This window comes from Equus caballus, chromosome X, assembly GCF_041296265.1.
Source record: "Equus caballus isolate H_3958 breed thoroughbred chromosome X, TB-T2T, whole genome shotgun sequence".
Taxonomy (NCBI): domain Eukaryota; kingdom Metazoa; phylum Chordata; class Mammalia; order Perissodactyla; family Equidae; genus Equus; species Equus caballus.
In genome coordinates this window covers 47631848-47657039 of record NC_091715.1, presented here as the reverse complement: position 1 = coordinate 47657039, position 25192 = coordinate 47631848, and the positions used below count along the sequence as shown (strand labels likewise).

The 25192-nt window shown below is 42.6% G+C and overlaps 1 protein-coding gene across 3 annotated transcripts; it reads left to right on the top strand.

Annotated features, from left to right (window-relative positions):
• The first annotated feature begins 3252 nt into the window (after positions 1-3252).
• Positions 3253-5384, top strand: LOC138921721 (spindlin-2). 3 transcript variants are annotated; one of them, XM_070256777.1, is made up of 2 exons: positions 3253-3839; positions 4436-5384. In XM_070256777.1, exon 2 carries the CDS (start codon positions 4438-4440, stop codon positions 5212-5214), a length of 777 nt encoding a protein of 258 aa, XP_070112878.1. In that variant the 5' UTR covers positions 3253-3839; positions 4436-4437; the 3' UTR covers positions 5215-5384. The 3 variants fall into 3 exon arrangements, with proteins under 3 accessions (XP_070112878.1, XP_070112879.1, XP_070112877.1); XM_070256778.1 differs by having other exon boundaries at positions 3291-3772; XM_070256776.1 differs by having other exon boundaries at positions 3525-3985.
• The last annotated feature ends 19808 nt before the right edge of the window (positions 5385-25192 follow it).

The following is a 25192-nucleotide window of genomic DNA, read 5'->3' as shown; positions in this document are numbered from 1 at the left end:
TACAAGTGATGAAAAAATGTCAGGGATATATGAATGGATATCTAGCAGTTAATTAAAACATTTTCTCATATCAAGCAAAAGTTAAAAGTCAAGTTCACTCAAAATAACTTTTAAGAAATTCTTTCAATTGTTTTACTTTTGTAGAAAAGTAGGTTTTGAATTATTTTTTAAGATTTGATTATACTTATATGTGTATAAGTTGTTAATTTGAATATGTAAATTTTATAAATTATAGTTTATATAAGTAAATAAATCCCCTTAAAAGTCACTCAACAAATGCAGTTACATTCGATGTTAATAGTTTCCTAATTTTTAATTTAACTTCTATCTTCAAATTTTACTTATTCTTAACCCTACATAAAGCTTGCTATTTTTATGTATGTATTTTTATGCATAAAGCAGAGACATGCATACATTTATAAACAAAGTTTGCCATGTAAGATATCTTCAATTGCAAGTAATAGAAGACTCAGACTTAAATTGCTTTAATTATAAAGAAATGTTTTATCTTGTAACTTGGAGTCAGAACTAGGACTCCAGGAATGTAATGATCAGCAGCTAAGTGAAATGATCAAAGGGCTCAGAGTATTCTCATTCCTTCCTCTGCCATCTTCATTATGCTGGTTTTGCCCTCAGGCTGGTTACAGAGATCCCAAGGGTCATATACAGACAGCATTATCCGAAAAAAGGAAAGGAAACATCATTTCCTGTTCCTCTTTCTTAAGAGTAAAGAATTTTTTTCAGAAGTCCCCCAGCAGACATATCATCATGTTTAATTGGTCAGGGTTAGATCATATGCCAAATGCTAAACCAATTACTTGCAGGGGGAATATTATTACCATGATTAGCTTAGAGTAACATTTTAGAGTGGGATGAATTTTGGGAGATCAGTGGCCATGACCATCTATAGGTACAGAATGCTTCACTAGGACAACAGTCTCCTTCTTTTGCTTAGCTTGGTTCTGATCTCTTCTCTGTGCTGCTTCCATCCTCAGTCTGCAGATGGTGGTAAAGTGAATAGAGCAGCTTGATCTCATATCCTCTTAAGTTCACTCATGTTCAATGGAAAAGATCATCTACCTCAGAAGTTCATGCAAAATATTATTGTGCCTCATTGGCTCTGACTAGGTTGGGTGCCTACTCCTAAAATAATTACTCGAATGGTATTTTAGTTCTCAGAAAGGTCAGACTTAGATTGTTCCCAAGAGGAAAACGGGGACACTATTACCAGAAAAAGTGTGATTGAATGCTAGGCAGCAATACCAAGTGATGTTACAATTCAACACATTGTGCTGCTCACCATCTGTATGAACCCTTCTTGCCATATATACGTGTTCTAAGATATCTCCTCAAAAGTGTTCTTTCATCAATTGCTGGTGGAATGTGAATTGTTACCATCTATTTGGAAAATAGCCTTGCAAGAATAATTGCTATTTTAACTTTTAAGGCAATAGATTAGTTTGATTATTTTTGAAATTTAAATAAATTGGAAAGAAAAATATGTGCCTTTTTATTGTCTTCTTTTTTTTCAACATATTTGTGAAATACGTTCATGTCGTTGTGTGTAGTTGTCATTTGCTCAGTCTCACTCCTGTGTAATATTCCATCATATGAATATACCACAACATATCCAGTCTACTGTTGATAGGAATTTGGGTGATTTCCAGTTTGCAACTATTACAAATAGTTTAACACATATATTTTATAATAAAGTATAGGGTTTTGGATTTTAGTGATAGGAAACTAAGTAATTTAAAATACCTTTCTCATTAAAGAAATAATAAAGGCTTAACAAAATAGTAAAAAATAAATCTCAAGACATCTGAAAACCAAGACAATAGGAAATAATTACCTAGCCAAGATACAGGGGAGAACAGGCCGAATGGACAAATAGTGAATTTGGTGGATGTTTTTCCCTTGGGGAAGTTTAATCATTCTAGAAGGAACTACTGAATGGCTTAGAAGCTCAGAAGAACTTATGACTTCTTATTGAAGCTAAAGACATGGAAATTGGAGTATGGAGCCCTGGTAAATGCCCTTCACTTTTCGTTGGGACTCCAAGGGTGATATCCCAGAAATAAGGGTTAATCAGAACTATATAAACCCTCACAAGAACTAAAGCATATCTGCAAATTTCTTTCTATAAAAAATTGTATGAACTTTCATTTCCATCAGCACTGGATATACAACTCTTTTGTCATGTTCAGTGATATTAATATTTTAATGTTCTTTCATACTTTGTAGAATCAAAATTTTTATTAATCTTATTTTCCCTTTTAGGAATTATTTTATTGTTTTAAGCTTAAGTCTGTTAACATCCAACCTATTTCCTGATTCAGACACCATAAGTAATTATTAAACATTGTATTGTTTACTGGGTTTGTTGTTTGTTCATTTGAATTTTCTTCTGTTTTACTTTCCTTCATTTTACATTATAATAAATCAAATATTGATATAGGAATAAATTTAGTGTAAATTTTTCCCCAAATATTCAAAGAATCATTCCAGCATTATTTAAAGAATACCCAATCTTTCTCCACTGAACTATAAAGCCATCATTTTACCTAATCACTTCTTATAAAGTTATTTTTTCCAAAGCTCTCCTTTCTGATAAATAGGTCACATTACCAGTCATTGTGGAAACATTATTCCAAACATTCTGTAATAGGAGAAAAGATATTGTGGTCACTGTAAAATTCCGTTTTATGGACTAACAGCCAGATATGTAATAGGTGCTCACTAAATATTTGTCAAATGAATAAAAGTAATAATGGTTTAAAAAATATCTAATGTCCTGAGAAAATGCTTATTGTATATGGAAAAGAGTAGGGCATGAAACTGCATATGCCAAATGATCCCAGTTTTGGAAGAACCTAGAAAATGGCAAAAGAAATGAGTATTAATCTTTTACTGCGAGGCCTGTGGAATGGGAGCTGGGATTGAAGTTGATTATTTTCTTCGTATCAATTTTCTGAAATTTACACAGTCTTAACATTGTGCAAGCAATTTATTTGCAATAGAGTAAAAGAAAGAAAGAAAAAAAGGGGGAAATTGTTAAAAAGCAATATCCAGGAATGACCAATAAAAAAATTATATAGAGATTGGGTCAAGATGGCAGACTGGGGATCGGAACATTTCTCTCTTTCTACACCAAATCATTGTAAATGACAGGAAAGGCAGATTTATGTATAAAGAATAACTACGTAAAGGCACTGGAAAAAGGAAAAGACTAATTCCTGGAAGACAGAAAGCAGATGGGGCAGGGGCACTGAGAGGGTGGAGGTGGAGATGAGTAAAGGAGCCATAGGGCCCTGAAATGCAAGGGAGAAAAGAGGGGGCTATGGGTGGGGGGATTGTGGGTCCAGCTGCTTCTGATTTTGGAAAGGGGCGGGGCAAGGGAACAAGCAGTACCTCCCAGACCAAAGGCAGTGGTGGGCTTGAGAGTTGATAAGGGGCACGCAGTATTTGGCAGGAAGGGGAGGCCTCTCTCCTGGCAGGAAGCTGCGCTACGGAAAGAGGGAGGAGACTGCGGCGGCAGCAGCGGCTGGTGGGAGCCCGATGTGGCAGAGGGGCCACCGCCACCGACAGGGAGGTGGAGGGCCCGCGAGCCCAGCGCAGGAGACACCGCTGCTGCCGTCCTCTCCGCCTGCCCCGCCGCCCTCCTAGACACGCTCCTCGCCTACGGATCCTCCCCTCCCAGCTCTTGCAAGCACCCGGCTCGCCGCCTGCTGATCCTCTTTGGCCACTGGCTCACCGCAGAGGCAGCAACAAGGTGTCCGATTTGGGCACGTGAGGCCCGCGATCTGGGGCGGTGGACGCCAGGCAGGGCAAGGCCATTGGTGCGCGCCAGGATGGAGAAGGGGGATGGGATGGATTCCTGCAGGAGATAAGGGGTGGAGGCGGGCGCTGGGTGAGGCTGGGGTGGAGGAGAGCGATGGGCAATAGTAAAAGGGGATGGCGTTAGGAGCCGGGCAAGAAATTGAAGGTGAGCGCGGCGAAGCGAGGACGCTGGTGCCAGGAAAGCCATTGGGGGTAGACGGGGGCATGTGGGCAGCAGGCTGGGGCCTTCAGGGCAAGAGGACAGTGAGTGCGTGCGGGTCAAGGCAGTGGCGGGATAAGCGCTTTGCAAGGGATTGAGAGTGGGCACCAGTGGCGGGTGGTGGAGGCAGTGGGCTCTGAACGAGGAGGAAGCCCTCCCTCTCCTGCAGAGTTCCTAACCCCAGCCAGCAGCACCGCCGCTGCCGCCCTTCCCTGCAGCCTAAAGGAACCTGGGAGAGAGAGCACTTGCAGGCATGCGGCCAGGATTTCCAGCATCGCTGGAGGCTCACGGGGAAAATTTAGGCGCCTGGGCAGGGTACATAGAGACGTTGCTGTCGGGAGAACTTCACCTTATGGCGTATTGACTGTTTCTCTCTTATCTTCTCTCCTCCTGCAGGCATGAAGACCCCCAACGCACAGGAGGCCGAAGGGCAACAACCCAGGGCAGCTGCGGGACGGACCACTGGGTCCGCAAACATGACGAAGAAAAAAGCCTCCCAAAAGAAGCAGAGGGGCAGACCTTCGTCCCAGCCCCGCAGGAACATCGTGGGCTGCAGAATTTCACACGGATGGAAGGAAGGCGATGAGCCCATCACCCAGTGGAAAGGAACCGTTCTGGATCAGGTGCCTATAAATCCCTCTCTTTATCTGGTGAAATATGATGGAATTGACTGTGTCTATGGACTGGAACTTCACAGAGATGAAAGAGTTTTGTCTCTTAAAATTCTTTCCGACAGGGTGGCATCATCTCAGGTCAGTGATGCAAACCTTGCAAATACCATAATTGGTAAAGCTGTGGAACATATGTTTGAGGGTGAACATGGTTCTAAGGATGAATGGAGGGGGATGGTCTTAGCCCAAGCACCTATCATGAAAGCCTGGTTTTATATTACCTATGAGAAAGATCCTGTCTTGTACATGTACCAGCTTCTAGACGATTATAAAGAAGGAGACCTCCGTATCATGCCAGAGTCCAGTGAGTCTCCTCCAGCAGAGAGGGAGCCAGGAGGAGTTGTAGATGGCCTGATAGGTAAACATGTGGAGTATACCAAAGAAGATGGCTCCAAACGGATCGGCATGGTCATTCACCAAGTGGAAGCCAAACCCTCCGTGTATTTCATCAAGTTTGATGATGATTTCCATATCTATGTCTATGATTTGGTGAAAAAGTCCTAACTGTTTGGGTAAACCTTGCCACATTTGTGGAAACAAATGTATACTTTGTAGACATGCAAAATAATGTTGCTTTTCAGTGTACTGAAAGCTTAAGGGTCCCTGTTAATTCAGCATCTTTGCCAGCCTAACTGTTGTTTTGTTCTGAAAAATACAAGTGTATGTGGACATGACATGCTGTGTGTCAGGACTTTGTCATGTTGAAAAGTTTGGGTGCGTTTGGTGGATGGGGCATGAAGAGAAGGAACAGCTGTAAATTCAGGCTGTGAATAATTTCAGTGAGTATCATAATCAGTCATCTAAAAATGGAAGAGGACTTAGCTGCTGTGGTCTAGGGAGGGGGGAGGAGAAGGAACTAGAGATGGACTGTAGGGGAAGGGAGAAGGGGAGATGACTGCTTAGGAAGAGGTGGGGAGGGGCCCTCCCTACCCCCATCCCTGGGGGGGAGGGATGACTTAAGAGAGGGAGGCACCCACCTGGGAGGGGTTGAAGAATAACAGAGGGAGAGTGAGATCTTGGGGCTTAGAGGAAGACAGACAGAATAAATTGAGTAGAGATGGACACAAGGAAGCTTAGAAGAGGTCCAGAGCAAGGGGGAGAAAGACAAAGTTGGCAGGGATCTGGGGAGAAGCTAAAGGATACTCACAGGGAGGGTCTATGCATGAGTGAGGGGCCAGAAGGGGAGGGACACTGAGGAAGGAAGAATTCTAAGAAGAAAGGCTGACAAAGGAAGTGAGAATACAGAAAAAGAGGTATAGGGACTGGGGCCCATGAGAGAGAGGAAGGCCCCAGGAAAAAGTTGAACTTCTGGCAGTATCCATGATGCCCTCCCTGGCTCTGTGCGGAAAGGATGTGGCAACTTTCAAGAAGCCAGATGGACTGGTGGTTCCCTAGAAGGGCGGTGTGACAGGAATGACTCCATAGTTAAGCAGAAGCCAAGTTTATACCTGAAAGGCTTTTCTTATTTCGGGGAGTTGCGCCACACCTGCCAAGCCGAACCCCAACCCTCAGCCTAAACACATTAACATGGCACCCCATAAGCACAGGGCTGTGGGTCGCCTTCTCACATTTCCCAGAAGACCCAGTGCAGTAAATCTTGGACCTGAAGGCCTTGGTTCGTTTCCCCTACACTGGATGAACAATTCTTGGGGGGAATGGGTCAGTGGGGCACTCAGGACTTGAAGAGATGTGCCACCTTGCATTTGGAAAGTATTTTATCCAGAAAAATGGAAGCTTGCTGACCCCAGGTACAGCAGTCCCCTCGCAGTTCTTCCTCCTGCTGGACTGTACCTTGTTCTTCCCTACAGAAGAGGGGCATCAGAGGATGTTTCTCTCCAGGGCATGGGGAGCACTTGACAGTGCATGCCTCTCTCAGCAGCTGCCTGAAACCACAGGTGGCTCCACCCAGCGCTCCACCAAATGGAGGTCTGCTGCCTCCAGAAGCCCCATCTTGGCTATACCCTGACAAAGCTGGTGGCTACTGACCACCCTTCACAGGTACCTCCTGGCCAGTCTTGCCCACCCCAAGCACACAGGGAGCTGTGATGGAAGTTTGTGCACCTCTGTTTCCAGGTGAGATAGATGGCATGGGACAGTCGGGCTGGGAGTTGTGACTCTTTATAACTAACTCCTTCGGCCGTATAGTGCCACGCAGAGGGGTGGTGGTTGGTGGGGAGAGGGTGCGATAACCCCCATAAATTCCCTCAGAGATAGGGCGTCCAGACATAAGTCTGCGTCCTTCTCTTCCTATCCCCGTTGCCTTTCCCCCGTCCTGCTGTGGAAGTTCCCTTCAAAACCCTCTCTCTGGTTTCCCCACCCTACACTTCACTAAAATATACCCTTGCCCTCAAAGAAAGAGTCCTAGTGACTTCCCACTGCCCAGGCTTCCCTAACTCCATGCATAGCAGGGGGAGGGGGAGGCAGGGAGCTTTCAGGAGTTGGAAGAAGGTGGTAATTCCAGTTCATTCTCTCTACCCAACATGACCTCAAGCTGTTTGCCTCAAGAATTACACAAGGCAAGCCCACCTCACCATAGCAAGGATTAGTTTACTTTCATACATCACACAATTTAATCTAACAGGTACCTGCAGGCCACCCATGAGCCAGTTTCAGCCAGCGGTCATGTTTTGTTTGATCTTTGTGCTTTTATCGTTTTCTGTTTTTAAAGTAGCTACTTAGACATTTGGGAGATTTCACATTACGAAAATCCACATTTCTGGCTCACCTGGAAAAACCCCGAAAAACAAAAACAATAAACTGAGGATTAGGACCCACATTCCGACAAGGACACTGGCAGCTGGGTCTGAGGTAGGGCTGCCCCCATTTTAGACTCTGAATGCTTTCTCAAGTTGGCCACACCCCCAGCTGGCCTGCTTCACTCTAATAAAATGCCAAGTTGTGCCCTGGAGGCATTTGCTTTTGTAGCTTTGGGGCTAGACCCAGGGAAACTGCCTAGCCCCCCTCTTGGCTTACTTTGACCCCATTTGCTTTTTAATGTATTTGCTTTATCTTCATCCCCCCAACCTGCCCCCATTCCCCCACCCCCTACTCCCTGCCCATGCTTTCTTCAGGTAGGCTCTGTGCCAGGTAGTCTTTCTTCTAGGCACAGGTACTTATGATATGATAATTAACAAAAGAAGCAAATAATCTTACCCTTATGGAGCTTTCATTTTAGTGTGGGAGACAGACAATAGCCCAGATAAAATGAGTGTAATATAAAGTATTTTCAAAATGACAAGTGTTAAGAAGGAACAAGTAAAGCAAGGAATGGGAAATTGAAATTCCCAGAGAGCAGGCCGATACTGGATAGATAGGGAGGCCAGGGCCTTCTCACTGAGAACATGGCTTTTGAGTAAAGAGCTGAAGGCAATGAGAGAACTAACCCTGTGGCTGTCTAGGGAAAGAGCATTCCAGATAGAGGGACAGCAAGTGCTGAGGCCCCAAGGCAGGAGTGGAGCTGGCATGTTGGAGAAACACTGAGGATACCAGCATGGCTGGAGCTGAGTGAGCAAGGTAGAGAATATCAGGAAGTGAGTTCAGAGAGGTGATGGGGATCCAGGAGAGGCAGGTAGGTCAGAGCCTTGGAGGTCAGAGAATGGAATTTGGCTTTTACCCAGAGTGTGATGGGGAGCCATTCGAGTATTTTCAGCAGAGGTGTGACGGGATTGGTCTCATATTTTAACAGGATCACACTGCCAACTCTGGAGAGTAGTCTGTATGGAGGTCAAGGATGGAAAAAGGGAAGTTACATACACCAATGAAAGAGAGGAGAGACCTAGAAACTGATTTGCATAGAAGCAACTGGAAACATGATGGAAGTGACACTTCAGATGAATAACGGAAATCATTTTATTCAATAAATTCTGCTGGATTAATGTTTTCCTTATGCCAAAACATAAAACTAAATCATTTCATCACAGCTTATAGACAAAATACATTCCAAATGTAAAATTATTAATACTTAAATTTGGAAAGTAACATTTAGATAATTTTTAGAATAAATGAAAAAAATGTTTAAATTTTTTCCTATCGGGGCTGGCCCCGTGGCCGAGTGGTTAAGTTCGCGCGCTCGGCTGCAGGCGGCCCAGTGTTTCGTCGGTTCGAATCCTGGGCGCGGACATGGCACTGCTCGTCAGACCACGCTGAGGCAGCGTCCCACATGCCACAACTAGAGGAACCCACAACTAAGAATACACAACTATGTACCGGGGGGCTTTGGGGAGAAAAAGGAAAAAATAAAATCTTTAAAAAAAATAAAATAAAATAAATTTTTTCCTATGGAAATTGGTTTCAAGGTACAAAATGCACAAGCATTGACAGAAAATTTGATAAATTTGGTTATATGAATCCCTCTCATTTCAAAAATCATACTATTCAAAGTGGAGTACAATAAGGTTAGCCTGTGAATCTCGACAGTTAAAATGAATGAAATAAAAATGTATTCATTTAGTATAAGCAAACAACTCAAAGAAAACTTGGCAAAAATTATGCACAGAAATTTTACAAATTCGGAGATCACATGATCAATAAACATGCCTTATCTTAATCTGCTCCCATTACCTTAGCCTATTCATTCCATAACACATGCTATATTCTGCTTTTTTTTTTTCGGGGGGGGAGATTAGCCCTGTGCTATCTGCTGCCAATCCTCCTCTTATTGCTGAGGAAGACTGGCCCTGAGCTAACATCCATGCCCATCTTCCTCTACTTTATATGTGGGACGCCTACCACAACATGGCTTGCCAAGTGGTGCCATGTCCGCACTCACGATCCGAACTGGGGAACCCCAGGCCACCAAAGCGGACCGTGTGCACTTAACTGCTGCGCCAGAGGCCAATCGCCATGTGCTATATTCTAACATACTCTCTAATTCAGTTATTAAGTTTATTGTTTCTTCCCTTGCCAGAATATAACCTCCATAAGTGTGTGATTTTCCTTCCTTTTTTTCCCACTGATGTATCCCAGATACTTATAGTAGTATCTGACACATAGTAGATGCTCAGTAAATATTTCTTGACTTTATGTGTCTCACCAGTAATCAGAGAAATGGAAATTAAAATGGGATACAATTTCATATGCATCAGATCAGCAACATATATGAAGTTCAAAAATATGTGTTGTTAATCAGATAAACAAGTGGGAGATCCTATACACTGTTGATGGGAGTTCAGTTGGGAAATAAATTAGCCATTATCTGGTGAGTTTGAAGATGGCATATTTCCAGCAATTTACTCTTTTGCATTGTTGGAAGACAATTCTGTATGGATCTCTCATGTTTCTGTACATTTTGCAAGCTAGACACTGAATAAGTTTTGTTTGCCACTTTCCATTGAAGGATGTTTAAATAACAACTTTGTAACATGGGATAGTGATTCCCTCTGTAGCAGTGTGCAGGAATACTTATAGCAATATACTAAATATAATGTCTCCTCCCAGAGCAAAAGGAAAGCATGTTAACTACCCATTATAAAAGATTAGGTTAATTAAACGAATTTCCTTTCATCTAATGCAATCTACTGTGTACATATGTGTCAGGTGCCCATTTCACATCACCTTGTGGTAAGTGAGGCTCAGGGATTTAGGGTGAAATAGCTGATGCTTTGACTATTGCTGTTGCTAATAATAATACACTGTTAGTGAGGAGGAATTGAGGAAGTAGATGCTGGGTGAGTACCAGGAAGTAAATTTAAAGACAGAGGCTAGAACCATACTTTGTTTGTTGCTAATTCAGCTCCTAATGAGGCAACTTGCCCCTCAATCTGTTCATTAACCTCAGGCCCATTCTGTTGTAACAAATAGTACTAAGATTGATCCTGGGTGAACAGAAGTTTTTGCCTCCTTGCAGATAACAGTAGCAGAGACACACCGTGACACTGAGAGTTAAATGAAGGAAATCACGAGTACCATGGGCATAAACTGGAGAATCCTTAAAACTTTTGTTAGTTAGCTTGTGAGATTAGAAGGCTGGGCAAATAATGCTTATAAATAAAGAATGTAAACAGCTGGACTGTCTTATGACTCAGCCCATCCTTCATATGATCATACAAACCTTAGATACGTTCAGAGATAGCAAATAACTCAAGTTATTTTTTGTTTGTTTGGTTTTTGCAGTGGTTACTGTCTGCTTAAAGGAGTTTTGACCCTCTTGGGGAGATTCTCTAAAACAAACTCCTGTGTACACCATAAATCAGTCATTGAATACTATTCGGGCTCTTACTGCCCAAGATTTTACTAATTAAGTTAACCATTAAAAATGAGAAATGGAACAAAAGAAATGTAGATAAATTCTTGTTGATCAATCCCACAACCATAGCCCTTATGTTGAAAACATGTGAGAAAATAAGAGATTTGATCTTCCTAATAAGGCAGCAAACACGCTGGGATATGGTGAATTTCGCAAGTAAGTTTACTGCTGTGTGAGCCAAGTCAGCCAGAGAGTGTAAAACCCGTAAATTTACTGAAAAATAATGTGACTATGGCTGCTGAGTCAAGAAGTTGTCTAAGGCTAAAATCCACGATGTTAGCAATGAGGATTTTGCCACTTGATATAAAGCATGGAGTCAGCCAAAAACATGGAAAGTTTGATTGCATGAGGCACAAGCAGCCACTGTGCCACACAGAATTGAAAGTAAATGCAAAGCCTTTCTAATGGTAGAGAGCCGCTCTTTCCCTCCATGCCCCCTGAACCCTCCCTCTCCTTTAACTCAACCATACCTGCTATAAGGAGACAAGCGATTAGAGATGAGGCTGAGGCCTCTCTGTTCCCAATGGAGATCAAACGCCATATGCATTCATCTGAGTACGTTGGGGAATTTTGGGGAGGGGAGAGAATCAAACTTTTATGGCTTTGTTAGATATGGATATGCAAATCACTATTCAACTGGACCCATGAAATAAAACAGCATCCAGAATCAAATACTGGGTTTTAGCCAGGTTAAGAGTAGGGAAAACTTGAATATGACCCTGTGAGTGAAACCTTTGGGGCCAATTCTGTGCAATATTGGTGTTACCTCCACATCTGAATATATAGGAGGTATGGATGTTTGTATTTCCCTGTCCCATAAATGCTAGATGAAAGTCATCTGCATGTAGAGAAGTGTTAGTGGGAAATATAAATCGCCCTCCCACCAGTCTCTCTGTCTCATCCTGGGTGGTTTAACACAAAGAGCATAGAATCTCAGGAGGAAAAATGGAAATCACAGCTCTGATTAAATACTTAAAGGAAGCAGTCCAAGTAAGAGATGCAAGATCTCTACAGAACTGCCATGTATGCCCAGTCTAAATGTCTAAGAGGAGGTGAGGGCTTATAATGGACTCTTGTCAAATAAATTCAATTGTTTCTCCTATAGTCTAAGCTGTTGTGGACAATGTGACTCTAACAGAATTCATTACACACACTAATGGCACATAATACTCTGTTTTGAATGCTGACAGCATCTTCTTTCCCATATTACTGGTACCTGAGGATCAAGATCTGTTCGCATTTATGTGACAAGGCCTCTGATATGTTATATAGTACTTCTTCCGGGTTACCTAAACTCCATTGCCATTTGTGAAAATTGAATAGGTCACAATTTAGTGCAAGTGCTTATACACTCTGATTTCCAAAACTTTCAGTATATGCATGTTGTCCTGATGGTCTTTAGTCTGAACTTCAAAGTGTTGGTTATGATATTATCGCACATCTCCTAAGAAGAGTGGCTGAAAACCTCCAACAAAATTTAGGAGCCTGCTTGCTAAGTAGTGTTTCCTGTGACTCTACAGGCAGATTCACAATACTGAATCCTCAGGCATTCAAAGAAAATTTGTCATCTCTTCAGCCCCCCACCACTGAAAAGGAAACCTGACACCAAACTGGATCTTTTGGATATTGGAAGCAGTGTGTGATTTCTTGGGAATTTTGCTTGGTCCTTTATATCAACTAACCCACACATTAGCATCTTTTGAGTGGGGCCCAAACATTCTGCTATGGAAACTGTCCAGCAAGCTGTGTCATGCTGTCTTTAGGGCTCTACATTCATAATGACCACTTAGAGCTTTAAGTCTCTGCAACCGATGATTTTCCAATTGGAGTCTCTGGCAAAAGGAAACAGTCTCTGCCTGGAGATGTGCCTTGGAGTTTTGGACTCAGCTTCTCCTTGACATGAGTGTTAGATACATCTCTTTTGAAAAGCAGCTGTTAGTTTGCTACTGGGCTTTTTTCAAAACCAAACACCTAAACCATGGAGGCCTTGCATCTTTCTACCCTGATGTTCCCTTATATATGGTGGGCGATTCCAATGTAACACCTATAATGCTGAGAAAAGATCAACAGGTCTCGCTTGCCAAAGGTAAATAGTACACTTAAAAGCTTATCTGGCCTCACCCCAGTGGAATATAAACTGTATATGAAAGTGTGTTATATGAAAGGGTGTTATACCTTTCAGGGAAACTCTATTAATCAGTCTGCCAGCTGAAGTAAAGCTGCTGGCTAAATGAGGCCTTGACTCATTTAGAGGTTCAACTAAATGCCTGGGCCTGGTTCACTGATGGTTTAAATAAGCTGAAACCTGATGATGTCCACTGCACTGCTGCATATGTTCAATCTAACTGCCAGCTAAGCAGAATTGAAAGCAGATGGTGGTTGCTCTCCTCAGTGGCCAGAACTCAAGACTATGTTCATAGGTCTGGGTAATATTCCCCTAAATGAAGTTTGTCATATTTTTAGTGACTCATGGCATATTTACAATAGCCTAGATGTTTGGTCTACCACATGAAAAGCTACAGAATTGCAAACTTAAGACATCCCTCTATGAGGCTTCAAACTATGGAAACTGAGGGCTGACATCACCAAGATGGCTACATAGATTGTTCCCAACTTCACTCCCCCTCACAAAATAAAACAACCAACTACTCATGGACAAGACTCCACTGTGAAAATTCTAGAAAATGGGAGTAAGACTGAAGCACTCTCCTATAGTTTAGAGACCACAACAGTCCACATTAGAAGGTTAAGAGGAGTGGCTACATGCTGACTGCGTTACCCCTCCCCCAGGATGATGCAGCACCGCAGTGAGAGGTCTCTCCTAAGCCTAGAGTTCTTCCAGTGGGAAAAGAGAGCCCAGGATAGACATTAGCTTCTCCAGCATTGTGGATTGCTTTTTGGGGGTCCCCCACTCTGGTCTTGTCTCACAGGTATCATGGAGGAACGTGAGGGGCTTGACCACTAGAAATCTAGTTGTGATAGAGAAGGTGGAGGTGCTTGCAACAACCAGCACATGGATCTTGGCAGACCGAGTTCCCACCTGCAGCACCCATGTAGTAGTCCCAATCGGCAGCTTTTCTCACCTGCAGAAAAAAGATAGTGGTTCATTCTGACCAGCGAACTCAGCAGGGTGCAGGTGTGCCTGATTCGGGTCCTCCAACAAAGAGTCTTGCTGGACCTGCAGCCTTGTCTGCCTGCCCTCTGCCCGGGCAGGGGAGATAGTCACAGCTCAGTTCACACCTGAGTGTAGCTCTTGGCCATTCCCTGACCAGAAAGCATGACTAGGAATACCTGGGAAGTTTCTTGGAGCTGTCTTTTCTGCTCTGCCTGGCAGAGGAGCTGATTCATAGCCTTGCATACTGCTGAGTGTAGCTCCCAGCACCACCTTACCAGAAAGCCTGGTCAGAACACCTGGAGAGCTGGGTGGCCTAGCAATGCTACAGCAGAGAGCCCAGTAGGCAGAGCTGATGGACCACAGGGCAAAACTAATGGCCCAGTTTGGCCAGGGAACTTGGGGCATGGGTCACCTTGAGTCAAGTTCACAAAGAACCTTGATAGCTTTGGAGCTGGGTCTCCCACTCTGCCCAGGCAGGGAAACTAATTCATAGCCCCACCCATTTCTGAATACAGCCTTCAATCTGCCTAACAAGGAAACCTAATCAGAGCACATGGAAAGCTGCCTAGCCCATCTAACACACCTGTTTATAGTGGCACTTTAACAGAGAGCACAGCCTGTGGCTTTCCATATCTGCAAGGAAAACTGGTGGCCATGTCTGGCCAGGGAAATTAGTGCACAGTCTTGCCTAATTTGGGTCCCCAAACAATGAGCCATGCAGGACTTGGGGCCCATTCAGCTGCCCCACAGTGCAGGGGATCTGATTTATAGCTCTGCCTACTGCTAAGTATACTAACCAGTCCTGACCATCTAGGAAGCCAGACCAGAGAACCCAGGCAACTGCAGAGCCCATCCTACAGCTTGCTTAGACAGGGAACCAAGCCAGCAGTCCTATACAACTGTTCTTAACAAGCATCACCCCTCCTTGACCTCAGAGGCAGGGTAGTGGCCTTGCCCAAAAATAGACCCTGATAGCAAGCCCCAGGACACTACCAGCAGATATGTACAGAAACCCAAACTGAACTGACTGGAGAAGAACTGTCTCTGCCAAAGAGAACCTGTAAAGTCTGAAAGAGCATTGATTACTCAAATGCACAGATACCAACATAAGAAATCAAAGATCACAAACAAACAGAAAAACATGACACCACCAAAGGAAACTAATAAAACTATAATAACTGACCTAAATAAATGGAGATTTATAAACTGTCAGGAAAAAATCAGAAGAAACCTCTTAAAGAAGTTTAGTGAACTACAAGAATACACAAGAAGAAAAATAAACAAAATTAGGAAAACAATATATGAACAAAACAAGAAGTTCAAGAAAGAAATAGATGCCATTAAAAAAAAATCCTAAAGCTAAAAAATGACAAAACTGAAGAATCCAATAGAGAGCTTCAAAGGTAGATTTGAACATGAAGAAAAAGAATCAGTGACCTAGAAGACAGGACATTTGAAATTATTCAGTCAGAGGACCAAAAAGAAAAAAGAAGGAAAAAAAGTGAAGAAAGCCTACAAGACTTACAAGACACCATTAGAAGAAAAATGTCCACATTATGGGAATTCTAGAAGGAGAAATGAAAGAAAAAGGGACAGAAAATATATTTAAAGTAATAACGGCTGAAAACTGTGCAAACCTGGGAATAGAAATGGACATCCATATCCATGGGGCCCAAAGGACTCCATATAGGTTGAGCCTGAATAGGGGTACACTGAGAGACATTATAATTAAATTGTCAAAAGTGAAAAACAAAGCATTTTGATAGAAGCAAAGGAAAAGTTACACACAAGGGAACTCCTATAAGATTATGGGAGAATTTCTCAACAGAAACTTTTCAGACAAGGAGAGAATGAGATGATATATTCAAAATACTGAAAGAAAAAATCTGTCAACCAAGAATTCTATACACGGTAAAGCTTTCCTTCAGAAATGAAAGAGAGATAAAAGACTTTACTGAACAAACAAAAGCTGAAGAAGTTCATCACCACTAGACCTGCTTTACTCTAAAAGCTAAAGGGAATTCTGTGAGTTAAAATAAAAAGATGCTTATTAACATCATAAAAACATAAGGAGACAGCAAAAAGATAACTGGTAATGGTAAATACATAGTCAAAGTTAAGATTCTGTAGTATCTTAATGGTGGTGCATAATTCACTTAGAGCTCTAGTTTGAAAGCTAGAAAACAAACAGTAAAAATAACCATGACTACAATAATCTATTGTTGGATACACAATGTAAAATATACGTAAACTGTAATATCAATAACCTAAAATGTGAGGAGGAAGAGAAGTAAAAATGTAAAGTTTAGGAATGCTATCAAAGTTAAGTTACCAGTTTAAAATAGGGCGCTATAATTTTAATATATTTTATGTAAACTTTGTGGTAGCCACAAAGAAAAACTCTGTAGTAATTACACAAAAGAAAATGATAAAGAAGTCAAAGCACACTGATACCAAAAGTCTTCAGATCACAAAAGAAGACAGCAAGACAAGAAGCAAGGAACAATGGATCTACAAAATAGCCAGAAAACAATGAACAAAATGGCAATATCTATAGTTCTTAGCTATCAATAATCACTTTAAATGTAAATGGATTAAAATTCCCAATCAGAAGAGATAGAGTGGCTGCAAAGATTAGAAAAAAGATCCAATTATAGGCTGCCTACAAGAGACTCACTTTAGCCTTAAAGACACACGTATACTAAGAGAGAAGGGATGGAAAAGATAGTTCAAGCAAATGGTAATCAAGAAAAAGTAGGAGTAGCTATACTTATACAAAATAGACTTTTAACTAAAAATGGTAAATAAGATGGAAGAGGTCATTATATAATGATTGTTAGTTCACAACCTTGGATGTTCCCTGGGTAAAATTCTGAACTGGCCTCCATACATGGAGGGCAAGGAGAGACCAAAGAATGAGGTAAACCACTCCCGATTTTTAGGTGGCAAGTTTAATGAGCAAGGGAACTTACACAGAAGAGTCTCTTGGGTAGCCATAAGAAAAGTAGATCTCGGCATGCACCCACCAAAATCTTAAAACTTTATATAGTGATCTGAATGGGATTCAGTCATGTATACAGTCAAGATGGTCTCAGAAACATGTTATTCTCTGAAGGCTGTGTCCTTGAAATAGCTCCCATGTGGGAACACTGGGTGAAATGTACATTTCAAGGACAGGCGAGGGAGTAGGGAGGCTCTGATTGCCCAGGTCCAGCTTGTGAGTCAACTGGAGGTCACATCATCCCAAAGACCTCCTTCAACACTCCACCCCTTGCGATCAGCTCTTATAAACTTACATGCTCCCCTCTTCTACAACATGCCCTGAGTGGTCAGGAAGGGGTTTCATTAGCACTCTGGGGCTCATTTTGCAGCTATCTGGCTGCATTGGAGGCAGATGCCATGGCAACAATATAGGCACATGCAGGAGTAAGCACAGATTAAGATGATGATACCCAAAATAAGTAACAATTTTTTCCACCAAGAGCCCCATGATCTGAACCACTGATTTATTAAGTCCCCTAGGCTAGGGATCAGATCACTCAGGATGTTTACTTGTGTCCTCATGTGATTTTAATAAAAATGATACATTAGCAGACTCACTAGATACAAACACACAACATTCTGTTTGGATAATGGCACAGCTGCCTCCTTGCAAGGCAGTAACAATGTCTAAGGCCATCTTATTTTGGAGGACATTTTTTCTCATTAGAGATATTTCAGTATTCAGAAAGGGATGGGCTTTGTCAGCTGTCATTTAAGGCTTTCTGGGTGAATTTAGTAAAGGCTGCTATGTGTGCTATAATATCCTTCAGGCCAATATAGGGAACAAAGATGGTGACCAAATGATCACACCAGTGGAAAACAAAATGTGCCTTTCTGGCCTTGAGAAGAGGGAGGCTGGCAACTTTTGTTATGGTTGGGCAGGTTCTCCCTTGTGCCCAGGGAAAACCCAGAGTGCAGTGGCCCAACCACCCAAGTGGGAGCCAAGACCAAGGATTTGTGCCACACAACCACTGGGTCCCCTTTGGAGTTACCCAATACCTGGTGATGGGACCAGTCAGTGCTAAATCAGTTACTATCCTTCAATGTGACAGAAGGGCTACACAGTTCCTGTAATATCCATTCCATATCCCTGGTACACTTGGGGTGGTTCCAATCCCCTCCCTGGAATGGTTATACTCAACATGACAATCCTGATGAGCTAAGAGAGGGACAGCTGCCCATATATCCAACAATTGGATTAATTCCTTTGCTGGGTATATGAGTGTGTCCACTGTAGAAAGTTATTTCCATCAGGTGTTCATCCAATTACCAGACACCGCGGGAGCAGCAGAAGTATAAGGTCAAAAAGATATTTAGTTGGAAATTGTATGGGAAGGTCTTCCCCCTCTATAAGAATTACACCTGTGGCCTGATCCTTAGATGTTAATGTGGCCACAGCTTTAGGAACTTGATCTGGTTGTGTATAACACACATGTTGGCCAGGGGAGGCAGCACTGTCAGGCATGAGGAGATGGACTGGGCACAGGATGTGCCAGACTAGGACTCCACCTTCTCTCCTCTTTCAATGGTGTGTGTTCCATTGTAGGCATAGTGTGTTTCATCAGGTCCAGCTTGCAGCAGAACAGGATCCCAGTGGAGACTGAGTAGGTCTCCCTCACACAGGGGTGCAAAGTAACTTACCCATCCCAGTGGGACATCCCATTGCAAATTCCAGTAGATAACACCTTTCTCAGGTATGATGGGTCTTGGTGTTCTCAGTAGTGTAGCACGTAGATCCGTGGTGAGGAGTCCGGGCAATCAAAGGCTGTCCATGTGACTTCCATACCTTCTCAGTATTGGGTGTCTCACTACGGGTACCCAGTCTGGCATATGGGGCAATAGGCCCTACTGGTTAGTCATTCAAATGTATTAAAGCCTGGGATAGTACTTTAGTCTACCTAGCCACGGTGGTTTTACTTGTTAGTAATTTGATCTGCTGCTTTAATATTCCATTTTTCCTTTTTATCAACCCTGCAGCTTGCAAGTTATAGGGGAAATAAAACCTCCATTCAATGTCATGTTCTTTGCCCAGTCCTGCACATCTTGACCTTTGAAATCTAACCCTTGATGGCTCTCTGTTCTATAAGGTTATATGTACATGGCACTAAGCTATTCTAATCCCCTAATAGTGGCAGCCTGGTTTGTGCAGCAACAGGGGAAAGCCTGGGTTAGGTCAGACGTGGTGTCCACACAAACCAAAGCATACTTAGAACCCCCACTCAGAGAAAGGGGGCCAATAAAATCACTTTGCCAATCCCTCACCAGTTGAGAACTTAAGTGGATAGCCCCAGACTCCTTCAGTGGTTGCCTTGGGCATTGTTTAGAACACATAGAACATGCTGTTACTGCATTAACCAAGTCACTGTATTTCAAAGGCAATCCAGCGTCTTTGGCAATATTCCATCCCATCCAGGTGCTATGGTGGTCACTCTTCCTGTGTACCCAGTCTGCTGTATCTACTGAAGGATCGGTTGCTAGAGCTTATATCTGGGCTAAGATATCAGCTTCTTGATTGCCAGGGGGTGCCAGCATCTTGTGAGCCAGGATGTGGAAAACAGTGAATATAGCCTCAGGCTCTTTCAGGCAAAGCCAAATGTCTTTCCATATATCCTCACCACACAAGGGATTATTCATGATCACCCATCCCTCAGTTTCCCATTGTCCAAGTCATAAGGTTAATTCCTTTAGAATAGTCAAACTGTTAGTGCAAAGGGTTGATGGTCAGGGCTCGTGAGTCATCACCATCCAAACTGCTTTGAGTTCAGCCCACTGACTATTGCAGTTTCTGTTTCCATCCAGATGGTGGCAATGTTGGGCTGAATAGTGATCACAGTCCATGTCGGCAGGTTTCCCCAACTAGACTCACCTGTATACCAGGCATCAGTGGGGATTTTCCCTACTACCTCTCTACAGGCGACAGGGGCCATAGCAGGAATGGGATGGGGGCATATGGAAAATCTACATATTCTGCAGAGGCTGGTAGCACTCGCATTTCTAGAGACAGAGGGCTGGCAGACAGGGTACTCTTGTGCTGCAAATAGACATGCCACTTAAAGTGGGAGTTTGAGCCATGGCAGAGGTAGGTAAATGGAACAATCCTCAATCCAACCCTTGATAGGAAGGGAAGTTCTTACCAGGATATGGTATTCCTTCATGAGAACTTCTACCTGGAGGAGTGCTGTGTACACTACTAGGACCTATTGCTCTGTGAGGGTATATCACATTTTTTCCACCCTCCAGACCTGAAACCAAAATCCTAGGGGTACTCTCTCCTTCTGTTGTGTCTGCCACAGTGCCCAACAAATACCTTCCAGAGTCACAGATACATCTAACTCAAATGATAGCCCTGCTTGGGAGATGCCCAGAGCTTTAATCTGCTTTACTAGTATTTTTGCCTTCTCAAAGGTGGCTTGCTGCCCTTATCCCCAGTCCCACACATGCCCCCCTTTTTTTTTACCAGATGCTATAAGGGACAGAGGCACTATGCCAGGTAGGAAATAAAAGTCCTCCAAAACCCCCAAATCCCTAAAAAATTTTGCACTTCTTTCACATTCTTAGGTGTTGGATAGGCTTGCAACTTGTCAATCACAGCTTCTGGGAAAATGCACATCGTACCCAACCATACGACTCCAAGAAACTTTACAGTGGTGGCTGGGCCTTAAATTTTCTGCGGGTTTAGCGCCCATACTCTCACTCACAGATATTACAGCAAAGTCTGCAGAGCGTCCTGCTGCAGAGGCAAGTTTTCACCTGTTAACATTATATCGCTAATGTAATGGGTCCATTTCACTGATGTGGGGAAGGAGAACAGGGATGAGTTTGGGCTACCATCCGCTTGAAAGGCCCATTGTTGCCCCTCCCATGTGAAGGCAAATTGATCTTGTGACTCCGTGGCCAGGGGTATACTGAAAATAGCATTTTCTCTGTTCACTACAGCATGGTACACTTCTAGAACCATAGCCAAGATATATAAGATGGTGACAATGTTGGGCACAACCACATGAATGGGAGGTACCACCTTGTTCAATTCTCATTAGTCCACAGTCATCCACCATGAGCCACCTGGCTTTTTACCAGCCATACCAGGCTGTTGAAAACACTATGGGCAGGGCATACAGTACGCACTCAGTGCAGTTCTTGGATACTTTCTCCTATTTCCTTATAACCCCCAAGCGATTTATATTGACAGTTACCACTCTTGGGGGTGATAGACTTACTAGTTCTCATCTGGTATTTCTCCTCAGCACTGGTTTTATTATTCTAACCCAGAGGTGAAATTCACCAATAAATGTTTGCAGAGTTTGACCTTGTAGGATTTGAATGCCCAATATGTTATCTAGTATTGGGGAGATAAAAACCTCATTTCTTCTAACCCACTGTAACCACTGATGGCACTGATGGGGCCAGAAAACTTCTGACTGTTACCATGTTTTAGAGTACATTTGGCTCCAGTATCACCCAGAGCTGTTAACTTGTGTTTATTTCTTGGGGATCAGTGAATAGTGAGCTCAACATGGGGTCTCTGATCACCTCTAATGGCCCTCACTTGGAGGCAGTCTTGCCCTGAATCCTATACCCAGGGAATAGGAGGCATCCATGTTGAATCAGACTGTATCCCTGAGACCTCTGCTGGAGCAGGGGGGCACTAGGGTGGTAGGGGCAGGTGGGGCAGATCTGAACTGTTTTTCAGGTATTAAGGCTTTCCACAGGCTGACTTACCCTGCATTGGGTTACCAGTCTGTCTTTTCAGGTGGGATCCTGGCAGCAATGAGGTCAAATCACATTTGCTTCTGGGTTACTCTCACTGGATGCTTTATAGCAAATTGGGATGGAATTTTGGCTTAATAAGCTCCATCTCTGTCTCAAGTCTTTTCCACAGCCAAAACCCTTTTCTGGAATTTGTCAGTTTCCCCCAGATCAGCGTTGGACTACTCAGTTTCATAAATGTCTTGTCACGTGACTGGGCTCAGCGTGGATATCAGCATCCCATACCAGGTACTGGAGACAGACTGGAGCATCTTGGCTTTCATTTCTGCAGTAAATATTGCCTAATATTGGCCTTCAAAGACAGGGGCATAGATGGCTTATTTCATTTCCAACTTCCTAAGAATTTTTTATACCTCCTCTATATTATTTCCAGGATCCCATGTACTCCAGAGATCCTCCTCGTTGGGCCAAGCCTCTCTGCAGGCTAGAATAATCAAATCTATAAGAAAGTGAGTCACTTGAAACCCAAGTGCCATGCACGTGCTGCTGAAAGTCAGCGTGTTTGGTGATGTTGCTCATTTTCTCCATCTCCTGCCCAGTCAGAGAAATGCCATTGCCCCCATATCCCATAGCCACATTAACCATGCCTGGTTACTATCCTTAGCCTTTTGTTGGAACTTGGCAGCTGTATCAATCAGTTAAATCATCATGAATATTTTCTGAATTGGGGGCTGGCATGCTGGCTGGGGTTTTACTTTCCTTTGTATTAGCAGTCAAATGGCAGGGAGTATTTGATCCATTTCACTGTCAATCAACACAACATCCTCCTCTTCACTCTCTTCACTTTCCCAGGAATTCCACCTCCTAGCATAACAATCAGGCTTTGGCACAAGTGCTCTTCTGAGCACTATCCATGGCAGCTTGTGCCCACTTAATTTTGCAAAATGGCATGCTAAGGTTTCCAACCTACTATTCTGTTCTCCCGCCTTGTCTGATACCCTGAAGTTAGCAGAGTAGTGAACAACCACACATCCTTCTCTAACCTCAGGTCTTCTTCCAACTTTCTAACTTAAGCTTCAGCCTCTAGCTGGGCATTGGTGGACAGCCGAACTGTACACAGTAGAAGACAGCCCACTGTGGCAGCCATTTGTTTCCCTTCTTTGCCGAGTATGCTATGCACAGTTCTTCAAACAAATGCATTAAATGAGCTCATGTTTTGGGGTGTACCCATACTCACATGGCAATCCAAAAGCATCTAACCGACAAGTCACCCACCCCACATAGAGGTCAATGGCCAACCCAGGATTTTCTCCATGGATGCCTCTTTCCCAGGATCCACTTGTTAAGTCACATGGCTAGCCAATTGTTGATTTCCATCCTTAAAAGTTCCCTTGGTGAAATCTGAAACATGGCCCCCATACATTGAGGGCAAGAGGAGACCGAAGAAAGAGGCAAATCACTCCAGATTGGTTGTGGCCGGTTTAATAAGCAGGGGACTTAGATGTGAAGCTTGTCTTGGGTGGCTACAACATAAGTAGATCTCTGTATCCACATGCCAAAATCTTAAAAGTTTATGTAGAGATTTTAATGAGGTTCAGTCACATACACAGTCCAGATGGTCTCAATAGCATCATTCTCTCAAGAGTGCATCCTTAAAATGGCTCCTAGTGTTGGAATTGTGGGTGTAACATACATTCCAAGGATAGGGGAGGGGCAAGGAGCTACAATTGCCCAGGACCCATTTGTGGGTCATCTGGCAGTCAAGTTCTCTTAATGACTTCATCCAACAATGAATAATGGGTCAATCCATAAATAAGATATAACAATTTAAGTATTTATGCACCCAATATCAAGGCACCTAAATATACAAAGCAAAACTAAGAGCTAAAAGGAAAAATAAAAAGTTACACAATAGCAGCTGGGGAATTGAATACCCCCTCTCAAAATTGATATAGACCAAATGAGCCTAACAGACATGTGGAGAACATTCTAACTGACAACAGCAGAATACACATTCTTCTCAAGCGCAAATTGAACATTTTCTAGGATAGAGCATATATTAAGCCACAAAACAAGTGTAGCAAATTCAACAACACTGAAATCATATCAAGTATCTTCTCTGACCACAATGGTATGAAACTACAAATCAACAACAGAAAGAAAACCCTGGAAAACTCACAAATACATAAAAATTAAACAACCTCTTGAACCATCAAATGATCAAATAATAAAATAACATGGAAATAAAAACATATCTCAAGACAAAAAAAAAATGAAGCACAACATATCCAAACTTGTGGCACGCAGCAAAAGCAGTTCAAGTGGGAAGTTCATAGCAATAAATATCAAATGTCTATTTTAAGAAACAAGAAAGATCTCAAATAAACAACATAACTCTATGCTTCAAGGAACTAGAAAAAGAAGAAAGTGAGCCCAAAGTCAGCATAAGAAAGGATATATTAAATATTAGGGCAGGAATAATAGAAATAGAGAATAAGAGAATGATAGAAAATATTAACAAAACTAAGAGCTGGATTTTTGAAAAGATAGATAAAATTGGCAAACCATTAGAGAGACTAGCAAAGGGAAAAAACTTGAGGACACTAGTCAACAAAATTATAATGAAAGAGAAGACATTACAACTGATACCACAAAAATACAAATGATTATTTGAGGCTACTATGAACAACTATATGACAACAAACTGGATAACCTAGAAGAAATGAAAAAATTCTTAGAAACATAACAGCTTACCAAGACTGAATCAGAAAGAAATCTGAACAAAACAATCACTACTAAGGAGATTGAATCAGTAACCAAAAATCTCCCAATGGAAGCTGGGCCAGTGGCATAGTGGTTAAGTTCACTTGTTCCACTTTGGCAGCCTGGGGTTCGTGGGTTTGGATCCTGTGCATGGACCTACACACTGCTTGTCAAGCCATGCTGTGGTCGTGTCCCACATACAAAAATAGAGGAAGATTGGCACACATGTTAGCTGAGTGACAATCTTCCTCAAGCAAAAGGAGGAAGATTGGCAACAGATGTTAGCTCAGGGCCAATCTTCCTCACCAAAAAAAACCCCAAAAAACTCCCAATGAAGGAAAGACCAGGACCAGATGACTTCATTGCTGAATTTTATCAAACATTTAAAAACGAAATATCACCAATCCTTTTCAACTCCTAAAAATCAAAGAGAGAAAGCACTCTCAACCTCATTTTATGAGCCAGAATTACCCTCATACCAAAGCCAGAAAAGTACACTAGAAAATAAAGAAAATTACAGGCTGAAGAATATAGACGCTAAAATTTTCAATAGAATACTCAGCAGCACATTAAAAGCATCATTTACCATGATCAAGTGGGATTATCCCTGG

Bases quoted from the DNA above. Each gene is read 5' to 3' on its own strand.
- LOC138921721 (XM_070256776.1), top strand. From the start codon at position 3,955: ATGGCGTTAGGAGCCGGGCAAGAAATTGAAG. The intron at 3,986-4,435 runs GTGAGCGCGGCG...CTCCTCCTGCAG, and splicing joins AGCCGGGCAAGAAATTGAAG to GCATGAAGACCCCCAACGCA.